This window comes from Perognathus longimembris, chromosome 16 (genome assembly GCF_023159225.1).
Source record: "Perognathus longimembris pacificus isolate PPM17 chromosome 16, ASM2315922v1, whole genome shotgun sequence".
Taxonomy (NCBI): Eukaryota; Metazoa; Chordata; class Mammalia; order Rodentia; family Heteromyidae; genus Perognathus; species Perognathus longimembris.
Window position 1 is genome coordinate 18,227,808 of NC_063176.1, and position 14,977 is coordinate 18,242,784.

The 14,977-nt window shown below is 35.5% G+C and overlaps 1 protein-coding gene across 6 annotated transcripts in view; it reads left to right on the plus strand.

Annotated features, from left to right (window-relative positions):
* Wdfy3 (WD repeat and FYVE domain containing 3) overlaps positions 1–14,977 on the plus strand; it is a 250,897-nt gene that overhangs the window by 116,450 nt on the left and 119,470 nt on the right. For all 6 annotated transcript variants that reach the window (XM_048364027.1, XM_048364026.1, XM_048364029.1 and 3 more), the window contains 6 exons: positions 1,353–1,545; positions 2,420–2,606; positions 4,188–4,354; positions 6,267–6,734; positions 7,576–7,677; positions 11,349–11,542. In XM_048364027.1, coding sequence (XP_048219984.1) covers positions 1,353–1,545; positions 2,420–2,606; positions 4,188–4,354; positions 6,267–6,734; positions 7,576–7,677; positions 11,349–11,542 — 1,311 coding nt within the window. The remainder of the gene's footprint in view (positions 1–1,352; positions 1,546–2,419; positions 2,607–4,187; positions 4,355–6,266; positions 6,735–7,575; positions 7,678–11,348; positions 11,543–14,977) is intronic.

The following is a 14,977-nucleotide window of genomic DNA, read 5'->3' on the forward strand; positions in this document are numbered from 1 at the left end:
TCCCTAATTCAGATAAACGTACATGCAATACCCAGGGTACCAAAATCAAATACAGTGACAACAGGGATTAAACCATAGGGAGGAAAAACAAAAGAAAAAGGAATCATTTCATATTGTACATTGAAAACAACAACAATGATGATAAATCACTTCTTTCCATAACTTGGAGTTCATTAGTTCACTTTTTCTGACACCCAACTTGAGTTAAAATGAAAAATCCATTGAAATTGGAAAACCATTTTTGAATTCCCAGATGGTAGGCTCTTAATCCTGGGAGAAGTTGTATAGTGTTTATTTTGCAAATTATAGTTAAATGTTAAGTTTTTATTCAAGAGTTGAAGAAGGCTTGAGTCTTCTTTTAAAGCCAAGCTTCAGAAAGTTTTTGGCAACTGGATATAAATGAAAGATCCTTAGGTTTATTTATCTTATTCATATATCTCCTTTTATAAAATTAAAACAATTAAAAATATTCTTACAAGATCTATTTTAAATTTCTTCCTATAGCTTCTTGGTTTTTTTGTTTTGTTTTGTTTTGTTTTTTTGTGGGTTTTTTTTGCCAGTCCTGGGCTTGGACTCAGGGCCTGAGCACTGTCCCTGGCTTCTTTTTGCTCAAGGCTAGCACTCTGCCACTTGAGCCACAGTGCCACTTCTGGCCATTTTCTTTATATGTGGTGCAGGAGAATTGAACTCAGGGCTTCATGTATGCAAGGCAAGCACTCTTGCCACTAGGCCATATTCCCAGCCCAGTTTTTTAAGAGAAGAATATTTTACCTGTGCATAGTAAGAACGAAGTTAGAAAAATAAAATGCTAATCATGAAAGGTGTTGCCGTTCTATCCTGTTTCAAGCCAAGGTCTACAAAATTATTATGGTGAAGAGAAAACAGTAATTTTTTTAAAAAAAATAAGCTAGCTTAAGTAGCATGGATTTAATGATTCAGCATAACAAACATCTAAATTATAGATGTCTTAAAAAATGTTGCCTATAAGCATGAATCATTGTGGCTTCATTAACTTTGCTCAGTGTTTTATCATGAACTTTTTTTTTTTTTTTGGCCAGTCCTGGGGCTTGAACTCCGGTCCTGAGTTCTGTCCCTGGCTTCTTTTTGCCCAAGGCTAGCACTCTACCACTTGAGCCACAGCGCCACTTCTGGCCATTTTCTGTATATGTGGAGCTGAGGAATCGAACCAGGGCTTCATGTATACAAGGCAAGCACTCTATCATTAGGCCATATTCCTTGCCCCTATCATGCACTTTAGAATTGCTTTTAGGATTCATCCGTTTTGTCTCTTCCCTTTCCTCTACCACTATTTGCTTATATACACTTTTATTTTCTGTTCTTGTTTTTTTTAGATCTTAGTGAAGCTTTGCAGTTTCGTTTCTCCAGCAGAGGAGCTGGCTCAGAAAGATGATCTCCAGCTTTTATTTAGTGCAATAACCTCTTGGTGCCCTCCCTACAATCTTCCTTGGAGGAAGAGTGCAGGAGAAGTCCTGATGACCATATCCCGGCACGGGCTTAGTGTCAATGTAGTGAAGTATATTCACGGTGAGTTCCTCTTCACGTGGGCATCTTACATGCTCTTACTCTCTCCTACTTTTTTTCTTTTGGTGACAGATTTACAACTGTCTCGTAGTCATTAAAATCTTGGCCTTTAAATGGAAAGGAGAAAAAGTGTTTACTTTGTGGAACATTCAAATATGAAAAATTCTCTTGAGTTTTGAATGACTGTTATTTACAACAGGTAAAATTTGTCACTGTTGTATAAATGTTCAGTGACCATGTCAGCTCTGTGTCTTAGCTTCTTCTCTTTTACTAAAAAAGAAGGCATGTGTTTTTCAAATGCTGTACTTACCAGTTGTAATTTGAAATGTTGTAGTTACCAGTCATTCTGAACATACTTTATAAATAGCCCAGCAGTACTCTCTTTAACCCAGAAGATATGGGATTAGGTAGATTGTTCATCAGTATTAAAGAGGAATTATCTGTCTCTTAAGTTCATATATAATTATGTATTCTCCTTTCAGACCTTTATTTAAGAGACAGTTGCTGTAGCATTGCAAGTGTTTTATTTGTTTTACTTGCATGCATACACACATATGTAACATGGATGCTAATTTCCCCTGGCTTATATACATATTATTGTGAAACTTTCAAAATAATATAACTCTTTATTGACTTACAGTGATTAAGTGGTATATGTTAAGCCTAAGGTATAATAAACTCACCATTTCTTTCTATTCTTGTCATCACTTTAGTGATGGAAGAATCTGTTTAAAGTAGTATGAGCCTTCACCGAGTTCAAGCAGTAGGACTGGCACAAACCCCATAATGTTCATTAAATACCAGTTAAGAACGAAGGATGTTTTCTTAAGCAATGGATATAAATAGTAACTACTCATTCCATTATTTATTCCTACAGAAAAAGAATGTTTATCTACATGTGTTCAGAATATGCAGCAATCAGATGACCTGTCTCCCCTAGAAATTGTTGAAATGTTTGCTGGGCTTTCTTGTTTCCTCAAAGATTCCAGTGATGTTTCCCAAACTCTTTTGGATGATTTTCGGATATGGCAAGGATATAATTTCCTTTGTGATCTTTTGCTTAGGTAAGTACCAGGATTATATTTGAAGTGTCTTCTCAGTTTTGTTTTGTCTTTTTATTCAAAGGGACCAGTGTGTTTGGGGATAATAGAAAGGATTCTCTCACACATTTATCCGATGTATGTGACATGCTTTGATGCCATCTTTGCTTTACTCTCTTTTTCCTGCTTATTCTGCTGACAAAGTAGAGAACGATAGTCTAGAATAAAATTGTCAGGTAGACAAGTTAGATATAATAACAGTGCTCTTGTTGAGTAACTGCAGGAGATTACATGAATTTACTAACATTTTCCTTATGGGTAAATAAAATATTCATATTTATATTTGGTTTTCCTTATTTTATAGTGCTTCTAGTGCTTTTATTAAGGAAGTTAATAAGAAGAACAGTTATTTAAACTAAGTGAGACATTTGAGATTCATATAAAAAAACAAATCAGGTTTTTCCAAAAGATTATACTTACTTGCTTTTCCATTTCATACATATGCTAATTATTTTTTGTCCGAAGTTGATGAAATTAGCTGTTCATATTACTACTGGAGTACTACTGGAGTGGTGCCACACTTTGAGAGTGAAGATTGATAAGATAATATTCAGCACATCAAAAGTGTTGATACCTGTAGTTATTGATTGTAATGGTATAATGATTACCTACAATTATTGATCTTAGTGATTCTAAATGTAGACAAAGTTTCCTGTTTATTAGTGTTCTTGTGTTTTGGTCCCTGTCTTTCCCTCTCCCTACCAAAGCTGTGGTTGTTTCTTTGTGTGTGTGTGTGTGTGTGTGTGTGTGTGTGTGTGTGTGTCTAGTACTAGGGCCTTGTAATCTAACTTGGCTTTTTTTTTATTGAGGCTGGCACTATACCACCTGAACTATACTTCTTTCCACTGTGGTTGTTTTTTGAGGATAAAACTAAAACATGAGAAAAAAGAAGGCTACACCATTACATCTGTGACTTGACAAAACAGTTTATAAAAACTGAAATTTTCACATTAAAAGACAAGTTTAAAAATATATTAGGATTTTAAAAGTGGTCTATCATGAGACTTAGCACTGAGATTATTTTTCAACATTTTTTTATTCTCAGTAGAGTCAGACTCCAAAGGCAATTCCTTTATGACTCCAAACAGTGTTCTTTCAAAAGGAATTCAGGTTGTTTTAAATTTTTCTTTATATACCCAGAACTTTAAAAAATTAATTCAATGCAGGTAAAATTCTTAGAACTCTTAGAGTTCATTTTGAAACATGTTTTACAGAGAACATGTCTTAGGATGAAGTCTTCATGAGGTTTGGGTTTTAATCAGTTAAAATGTATGAAATTTTCTACTAAAAATTGGTGGTTTATCTAAAGTAACAGTAGTGACATTAACACTTATACTATATTATACTTTCTGATTATTGATCTGATTTTTCTTTCAAACATTTATGATGTTACAGCAAAACACTACATTTAAATATAAGAAAAATTGTAGTAACCTTTCCAAGAATTGAATATATTTACTTACTGAATCTAAAATTGAAAAATGCTTTCTGTATTAAGTTGAAGACTATAACAGAAACAAGTTTGCTTAATTATACTTTTTCTAGATTGGAACAAGCGAAAGAGGCAGAATCCAAAGATGCCTTGAAAGACCTGGTTCATCTGATAACTTCCCTAACAACATACGGGGTCAGTGAACTCAAACCAGCCGGTATTACCACAGGGGCGCCTTTTTTATTGCCTGGATTTGCAGTCCCTCAGCCTGCAGGCAAAGGTGAGTAGTAACCTCATCTCCACCCCATGTCCTAGCTCCTCAGAGCAGTCAACAAGGCTGCCTTTATGGTGGACAATTCGAAGATTAATGCACCTTATCTTTTATAAATGACATCACTTGAAACCAAATGATGACCAAATTTCAGAAAATTTGGATTTTCTCTTATCCTAAATCTAACTCTTGCCTTACTGAATTTGTCACTTTTTTTGGTCACTTCTTTTGTTGCATGTAGTTGAGCTTTTACATTTGTATATGTAGGAGTTTGTCTAAAGTTGATTTATGATAAAACGACATGAAAAGCTAGGGGTTCCCCAAAAGAACAACCATATTGAAAGAGTGGACGAAATAGTCTTAATAGTGTGTGTGTGTGTGTGTGTGTGTGTGTGTGTGTTTGTGTCTGTGTGTGTAAATAAAATGGAATGAGGAAAAATTGAGGAGATAGAGAATTATGAAAGAAATGACATAGTTCCATATGCATTGGACTCTTTAACTAACTTGTTGAATTAAAACCCCATTAGACAACTACTTAGAGATAAAAAAATTTTATGAAACAATAAACTTATTGTTGACAGATAATTGAAGAAGAAATGCATCTTTGCTATTTGCCATACCTTGAAAAATTTGAGTTAAAATGAAAATTGAAATGATATATAAGATGAAAATGGAGAAACGTCTTTTATTTTTCAAAAATATTTGTGACAAGATTTCTGAACAACCTAGCCCACTGTATATTTTTCTGAATTCTTTATTTACTTTATATCTAAAATTCAGCTTGTTCTAGAAGGATATGGGTTAATTTTTTTGTCAGTCTTGTGAATACTTGTAATGGTTTTGGACCTGGGCACATTTTTAGAGTTGAACACTTATTTTCATATCCCTCAAATATAATTTTCTGTGTTATCTTCTCACTGATGATGATTATTAGTCTCATGACTCATGTGTAATTTTTTTCTAATGTATTTGAGAATCAAACATTTAAAAATATACTTAGTAGCTGGCCTTTAGTTGCCTTAACACATGTTTCTGTAAAGAAATTGCAGTTTTTAGCCTCTACACAGTAAGTTTCTAAACTAAAGCTTAAGAAATTTATGCTGTTGTGTAAATATGAAGAGAAAATAGAAACTTAGAGAACTTCTTTCCGTACTAATTATCTGTTCTTACTTTTGCTGCTCTTGAGCTTATTACTCCAGCCTCCGAATCTTTTCAACTTGAGAGGAGATTATTCTTACATTTCAGGGTCAGTCTTACTGGTATCCAAATGAACAAGATCTGCTTCCACTCAGAAACTAGATGTACGCAATGGACTTTCATCCTTTTTAAAGCAATTGATTTTTCAACATATATTATACTTGAGTTGAAATATTCCTGATGATACATGAGAGGCTTAATGAGCTTGGGGTGTGTGTGTGTGTGTGTGTGTGTGTGTGTGTGTGTGTGTATGTGTGTGTGTGTGTGTTCTGGGGCTGGAATTTAAGGCCTGGTGTGTGTGTGTGTGTGTGTGTGTGTGTGTTCTGGGGCTAGAATTTAAGGCCTGGGCTCTGTCCCTGAGCTTCTTTTGCTCAAGGCTAGTGTTCTATCACTTGAACCACAGTCCTACTTGCAGCTATTTTAGTAGTTTATTGAAGATGAGTCTCCAGACTTTCCTGCTCAGGCTGACTTTGAACCCACAATCCTCAGATCCCAGCCTCGTGAATTACAAGGATTACCATGCATGAACCATCAGCGCCTGGCAATCATAGTTTCTAATTGAATGGTTTGGGCCTGTTGAAGAAAAATAAAACCTTTAAACAGGCTATATTCTTAATACATAGTTGATGTTGAAATCCATTGTGTGTTTAAGCATGTGTGTTTAGTTTGCCATGATTAAAATATCACATAGCACTTATTTTTGTGTTCTTGTTTTCTATTGCAGGCCACAGTGTGAGAAACGTCCAGGCCTTCGCAGTTCTTCAGAATGCATTTTTAAAAGCAAAAACCAACTTCCTTGCCCAGATCATTCTTGATGCTATCACAAATATTTACATGGCCGACAATGCCAATTATTTCATCCTAGAATCACAACACACACTGTCACAGTTTGCAGAGAAGATTTCTAAACTCCCCGAAGTACAAAACAAATACTTTGAGATGCTGGAGTTTGTTGTTTTTAGCTTAAATTATATTCCCTGTAAAGAACTTATTAGTGTTAGTATCCTCTTAAAATCTAGCTCTTCTTACCACTGTAGCATTGTTGCAATGAAGACACTTCTTAAATTCACAAGGCATGACTATGTGTTTAAGGATGTGTTCAGGGAAGTGGGCCTTCTCGAGGTCATGGTAACTCTTTTGCATAAATACGCTGCCCTGTTGAAGGACCCAGCTCAGGCACTGAATGAACAAGGTAAAGTATTTGCCCTGGTCCTCTTTTTACTTGACAAGGGAGGTTGGAAAGACTTTTTCCTGTTGTGCTTCCCCTTGGATTATTGATTTTAATAACGTCCTGATATATGATTGAGGAATACTAGTGAATATTTACCAAAGTTTTCCAACCTCTATTACAAGAGGCTGGATAATGAATGGGAGCCTAGAATTATGTTATTGTAGTAAAGACGATTTAATGTAGGGTAAAAGCTGAGGGAAAACATGTATGAACTACATTACTAGGGTTGATTACTGTCTATGAGAGAATTTTTACAAGATTCTGGAAATAATTGCTATTATTATAGTTACATGTGTAGATACCTCTAAATGTTTTAATAAGTTGCACAGGGAAAATATATCTTTATTGATGTTAGACATACATGTATATACTAGATACCTTTATGGCAAATATGATAAAAGTACAGTAAGTAGTATCTGGCATTTGGTATTAAATGTGAGTGAATAAAACTTGAGTAGTGTATACTATTCATAAGCGTCTTTCTCTTTGGCACATAGAGATGTGGGCCTATTGCTGTTGACTTTTCCTCAGAAGGATTTACTTAGCTTGCCTTCTTCATTTTTTCTATTTGTTAAATGCCTTTTTAGCCACACCGAAATAAAGTCTGTTGACACGGATTTGACATTGAGTTTGACACTGACTTAGGGCAGATACTAGACCTGTGTATTATTTTAAAGGTTGTATTATAGCCATTATAGTAGTAGTGTTGAATGTTAATGTTAAGTATTAAAGGGAATTATGAAAGTAAAACTGACTTTAAAAATAAGCTTACCACTTTTATGATTTAGAACTTCTTTTCTAGGAGACTCAAGAAATAACACTTCAGTTGAAGACCAAAAGCATCTGGCTCTTTTGGTCATGGAGACTTTGACAGTGCTTCTCCAAGGATCAAACACAAATGCAGGTAGTTAGAAAAGCCACAGCAAATGCTGTGTGAGGAGATTCCTTTTTGTTCACTTCTTTAGTGACCTTTGCTTCTGAAATCATTCTGTTCTGTGCAGAAGGGACTTGATTCAGTGATTGTACAGTCATGTCCCTAAAATGCAATACTGTGACAGAGCTATATATGAAACATTGTTACTGTTTTCAGTTCTTTTTATTAGTTTTGATTATATCCCTTGTGTTCAAAGTAGTCCTCTTGGAACTAAATTTTTACTTACATAATGAACTCTTATTCATTCAAATAATTTGCTTAATTTTTCTTCACAAAATGACTCAGTTTCTTAAAAATATACATTAAAATTATTTTAATGTTACAACCTTCAGGACATATTTAAAAAAATGGTTATGGGTTCAAGGCATGGCTGCTGCGGTAGAGCCCCAGCCATTCAACAAAATGTCAAGTACTGAGCTTGAGTCCCAGTCTTGCAACAAAACAGAAAAAAAAGGAAAAAAATTTAAAAACAAACCAAAAGATTCTGTTGTAAAACATTTAGTCTTTCCAAAGTAAAATACTTTACTAGATATTTTGTTTTACCTTTGGTCTCAAGTTTTCTTCAGTCCTTTACAATTAGCAGAAGTCCAACTGTGTGTGTGTGTGTGTGTGTGTGTGTGTATTGGTGGTGGTGGTCGTCTTCATGGTTTGAGCTCAGGGCCTGGGTGATATCGATGAGCTATTTTGCTCAAGGCTAACACTCTACCACTTTGAACTACAGTGCCACTTAGATTTTCTGGTAGCTAATTGGTGGTAAAAGTCTCACAGACTTTCCTTGATGGGCTAGCTTATAAAGTATCATTGTTCTTTTTAAAAATGTTTACTTAAAATTTTAATAACACTCTCAGGCCATTAGATCAGAGTGAGTGGGAGATCTAAGTGCAGGCGAGTGGGCCAGGCCCCCATCATGGAGAATTTTTTAGAACATAGCAAAGAGCTGCCATTAGATTGTAAGTGTTATTAGAAGCCATGTATGGATGAGTGAGTGAATGAACACGTCATTGAGTCTCCTACACAAATGGATGACTATTTATTTGCCTGAATAGAGAAACTCAACGTTCAACATGAAGTACATTGTGTTTCCCAGGCTTTATAGTAGTATCAGAGATGAAAAGGTAATTCTTACTCCAGGGGACTTGCCCATCTAATTGAGAAAGATATAAACTCATAATCATATAAGTATTATTTAAATACAATTTTGGCAAGACACAGCTGAATTAATTAATTCAGTAGGTAATTGAAATAGTATGACTGAAGTTTAATGAGCACTGGATTAATATTTTATCTACTGTATAAAGCTTAATTGTCTTGTTTCTTCAAACTAGACTTAGTTGACTGAGATACTCAGAAATATAATCAAGACCACAGACAAGAACTGATTTGGCAGATTGGCTTTTCATGGAATTACACAGGCAAGGACTGGGCCACCTGGTCTTGTAGGGCAGTAGAAAAGAGAGTTTACTCTGTGACTCAGTTACTTAGACCCTCTTCCAGTTGCCAGATATTCTTACACAGTTCTTTTTTGTGTGTGATTTTCTGTTTTATTTGTATTTAACCTAATGTTAGACTGATGGTTAACAAATCCCTCAGTAAAATTTATCTTCATTGGGGACAGATTATACTTTAATTTGCATACCTACCTATATCTAATTTAGATAGTTCAGTACATTTTTGTTAAGTGATACATTGTGTGATTATTATAGAGATTCTTCTTTTTTTTTTTTGGCTTATAACCTTTATTTTTTTTCTTCTTTATTGTCAAAGTAAAGTATAGAGGGGCTACAGTTTCATATGTAAGGCAGTGAGTACATTTCTTATCCAACTTGTTACCTCCTCATTTTCCCCTGCCTCCCCTCCCCATTTCCTTCTCTCTCCTTGAGTATACAGTTGGTTTATACCATATAGTTTTGTAAGGATTGCTGTTGCATTGGTTTGTCTTTTTAATCCTTTGTCTCTCGATTTTGGCATTCCCTTTCCCTTCCCTAGTTCCAATACACATATATACAATATCCAGGGTACTAAAATCAGTTACAGTGATATGAGGGGTAAAACCACAGGAAGGGAATACAAGAAAAAAAAAAAAAGGGTACGTTTTCACATGGCATGTTGAAAATAACTACAACAGTGATATACCACTTGTTTCTATAACTTGAAGTTCATACTTAGCATTATCTTACGAATTCAAACGGGCATTGCTATTGAGCTGTTGTGATCAACTATTCTAGATGTTACACAGTTCTTTTCTTAATACCTTTCCTTTCCTTGCTAAGAAAGATGTTACTTGGCTATGTGCAGCACGTAAAGCAATGCTTTGCTTGTAGTAAATTAATGAAAGTATTAACCATTATTATTATATAATGGGTCCTAACTGGCAATCAGCAGGTAAGTAAGCCTGAACTTTCACATAATCAGAAATGGTTGCAATGCCATGGGCTGATTTTGTGTTTGTTTTTTAATCAGGATCTGACTGCCTAGCCCAAGCTGGCTATGAACTCATCCCCCCTGCCTCCACTGCCTGCTGCGATTATAAGAGTGCATCATCACACTTCATATGCTAATCTTTCTTTCTCCTGGACCCCCCTTTTCAGACAAGGTCTCACTGTAGCTCAGGCTAATCTAGAACTCTGTATAGCCCAGGCAGGCCACTCAGTTTTGATCTTCCCACCTCAGCCTCCTTAGTTTTGGGATGAGAGGTGTGTACCATCACACTTCGTCTTCCGTGTGCTAAATGTTAAGCACACGACTTAACACTCATTTCAAGTTCATGTAATTCTTGTAAAGTCACTGAGCAGAAAGCTATTATACTGACAGTACAGTGGCTGCTGTAGTAAAGTGTAGCATAAGTTACTTAACATTTATTGAAACACAAATCACAAAGGTTTATGGAAGAACCAAACAAAACTTTTTGAACTGAATGGTAATGGAGGTACAGTCAAACTATTCTAAAAACATTAGAAAAACAAGGAAATATTAATTCGTGATTTATGTACCTTAACAACCTTTTTACTTTTTAGTTGAGGCCAGAATTTGATATGAAAACAGTTGCACCAGTGGGTAGGAACACAGAGTATATATAAGCTGGGACATGTAGATATAAATCCTGCTCTGTCATTCACTAACTGTCACTTTAGACTTGTGTGTGGAATGTGGACTGAATAAATTAATCTAGGTAATGGTTTTAGAGTAGTACATTAATGTTTTCTGCTGTACAGTTTGTTTTTTTGTGCTTGTGTTCTACCTGGTTCCTTATAATTTTTCCTGTGGTAATTCATTCAATTCTTTTTTTGCTACTAATTGTAAAGGACTATTCAGTTTAAATGTCATATGTAAGGGGTCTGTTTACTTGAACCCTCTTTACATAAGTTGATTTCAGTGTTGGGCTCCTGGAGATCTTACATACACTTGAGATTTGGAGAATTGGGATGTGGTAAATTTCAGGATATTAATCTTATGCTGAGAAAAGGTCCACATACATCTTTTGCCATGCTATAGTACCCATTTTCACATGGGAATTTAAGAGTTGAAATACCTTATTTGCATTCTTTTGAATGTCTTTCTACAAAAGAAATTTCATTTTAATTCATCTGGTTTTAGAGTGTTTGAAGTCATCCTATGCTCTGTGCTTTCGTTCCTCCTTCCAGGCATATTCCGCGAGTTTGGAGGTGCACGCTGTGCACACAACATAGTGAAGTATCCTCAATGCCGGCAGCACGCCCTGATGACTATCCAACAGTTGGTACTCTCTCCAAATGGGGATGATGACATGGGCACACTGCTGGGCTTAATGCACTCAGCTCCACCCACAGAACTGCAGCTGAAGACGGACATTTTAAGGGTAAGTTGGGTAATGGGTCTACGGTTTGCCTGCTATAGTCTGTGGGGGTTTTTGAAGTAATTTATATTTAATTAAAGATAGGGAAATTTCAAAAACTACTTTCGTACATATCAGAGATTTGGAAGAACATTCGTGTCTTTCAGTATGTATTGACTTACTGCTGATAAATCTTTGTAGTAGTTTTATTGGCTTATAATAATTATCTTCAATTTAAAAGTACATTACCAAAGTTTAGCATCTTAATAAATAATACTAAATGTGTATATTGCCTGTTCACTTACAACCACCAGCTTTTATACATCTGTGAAATAAAATGTTGCACGTGATGTTGAAAATATACAGATATTATATAATTATGTGATATATATTTATGTCATTTATATATAAATGTTTATGTTTGGTATCTCAGTGCATCTCAAACTCTCATATGCTTTTGTTGCTTTACTCCTTGGAAACTAAATAAAGTAAGGAATGCCTTATTTTGCAGATGAGAAAACTTAATATAGAGAAATAATGTAACTTTAATGTGATTGCATAGCAGTCTTCGTAATGCTAGAACTAACTGGCCCCTGGGTTGCAGTACTATATCCTTCCACAGAGTTATTAAGCTTCAAAGATTTTCACACATATTCCTTTCACATCACTCTCTTTGAATTTAAATAACATGTGAGTCATGTTAGAGAATTCCATTAAAATTTTCATTCTTCCATTTATTCATTGAAACATGCTTGCTTGCGCGCGCCTTCTCTCTTTCTCTCTTTCTCTCTCTCACTCTCTCTCTCTGCCACTCTTGAGGCTTGAACAGTCCCTGGCTTCCTTTTGTTCAAGGCTAGCACTCTACCTCTTAAGCCACAACACCACTTCTGGCATTTTCTGTTTACGTAGTGTTTAGGAATTGAACCCAGGGCTTCGTGCATGCTAGGCCAGCAGTCTACCATTAAGCCACATTCTCAGCCCCGACACATGCTTTCTGAATACTACTTTCTCTTAGAAGAAAGTAGGGCACCTTAGAAAAATAGTTGACTTAGAGTTAGGGCAGAGAACAAAACAAAATGACAAAAACACTTTATTTAGCCAAAAAGCAAGAAGAAATCAAAGGAAATCAGGAAGTAAATGTGTAAATTTAAGTATAACAAATAAATGGCGGAGGAAGAACAGTTCTTTCAACCAGAAGTTTTACGTAGTCTCAAATTATACCGTCTAAAGATAATTTTAATTTTAAATGGTAAAATAATAGCTTTACATTGGGCTCTTCCTTAAATAATTGGGGATATAGTTTGAGAAGTGATTTCAGTGTTGTATAAACCTCACAGTGTATTCATTCCTAGGTTCACAGTGTAATTTACACCTCGGCTGACAAGCCTGTTGTGCAACAACAGCCCTGTTATATAGTAATTCCACATGTAGACCTGAGCATTCATAATAGTAATTTATAGAAAATAGGAAGTGACTTTGATGTTTGTTATTAACTTAAGTAAACAATTCAATTTTTCCTAGTATTTTAAATATTTCCAACACTAAGATTATGCTGTGATAATGCCTAAGGGTCAGTCAGAGCCAGTTTTGAAGACATAGGAGACCTGTCCAGAAAACTGTGTAATGCAGAGTATCAGACCAAGGATTTGTAAGCACTGTGTTTCTTTTTCCCTTCTGTAATTGTGTGTGTATGTGTATTAAGGCTTAAACTCTGGACCTCATGTTCTTGGTTAGCTTTTCTGCTCAAGGGTGGTCCTTTCCCACCTGAGCCATACATCTTTATGGTTTAACAAGAGTCACACAAACTTTTCTGCCTAGTTTGGCTTTGAACTGCTGTCTTTGAAATCGCAGTCTTGGAAATTGCTTGGATTACAGGAGTGTGCCACCACTGCTCAGCCTCTTATAATTCTTAGAGTGAGTTTTTTACATGTTGCTCTGAACATACTCTTTTTTATCTATCAAATAATAAAATCATATGCTATTCTAGAACTGAAAAGTTTTTGTTGCTTTTTTTAATTAAATTTTATTGTTAAATTAATGTGCAGAGGGGTTACAGTTACATATGTAAGGTAGTGAGTACGTTTCTTGTCAAACATGTTATTCTGTCCCTTATTTTTTCCCCACTTTTCCTCCCCTCTCCTGTTGCCTCTTTTGTTTGTGTGTTCTGTTGGTTGTAGATTTCTGTTTTCTCTTTTGGTCAATCTTGGGGTTTGAACTCAGGGCCTAGGCACTATCACTGAGCGTTTTTTGTTAAAGCCTTACACTCTACCACTTTGAGCCACAGCTCCACTTCCACTTTTCTTGTAGTTAATTGGAGATAAGAATCTCGTGGACTTCCCTACCAGGCTGGCTGTGAACCACCATCCTCAGATCTCAGCCTCCTGAGTAACTAGGATTGCAGGCATGAGCCACCAATGCCCAGCACTCTTTATTTCATTTTATTGTATCTGTGTTATGTTCAGACACACAGTACCTAACACTATGTTACGGCTTTTACACTGTGCAGCTCATTATCAATAAGTGAAGGTCAGGAGACTAAGAGCAATAGGCTGGACTGTCCAGCCTGTGTGTGAGGTAGGTTGAGACACCTAGGAGTGTGTAAGTATGCTGTGAGTTTTACACAACAGTTAAATCACTTCTCATAGCTAATCTCCATTGTTACAGCCACATATGACTGCACTTGTCATATTTTTTTCCCGGTGTATTCTCCACGAAACATGGTAAGCTTCCATGCCAGGTACTTTTTAGGGTTTTACCTATCTTTCTTGGGAAGTAAGTTGCTGTTTTAACTTTACCTGATGAGAGGTTGAATAACTAGGTGCTTAAAAGCATTTTATTATGTGAATTAGACTTAAACACAAACATTTGTACCCTAACATTTTTATTTAATATGTAGAATTCTATAAGAATTTCTTTTAAGTTAAAAGGCTTGTATTAATGAGTTAATATTTCAAGAATAAATGCAATTTACTAAATTTGACAATGCAAGGAAGCTGTATTATTGAGCAAATACTATTAAAATGAAAATTGATTGGTTACAAAGTAATATAAAAAGTACAGTATGGGCTGTTTTCTTGGTTTATCACAATCCTGGGACTGAACATAGGGCCTAGGTAGTGTGAGTTAAGCTATTTTCCTTAAGGCTAGTTCTTTACCACTTGAGCCACAGCTCCATTCCAGCGTTTTGTGAGTTTACTGCAGATAAGGTATCACAGACTTTTCTGCCCAGGCTGGCTTCAAACTGCAATCCTCAAATCTCAGCCTCCTGAATAGCTAGGATTACAGGTGTGAGCCCTGGCACCTGGGCTATAGTATGTTTTTAATATTTTATTGCCTATATAGTTTACATACTTGGTTTAAAAAATAAGCCAAAGTATATATAATGATGTCTTTGTAATTTGTGAAGCAGTACATTTCAAAATGTTGACATATACATGCATATGTCCATATATGCATATG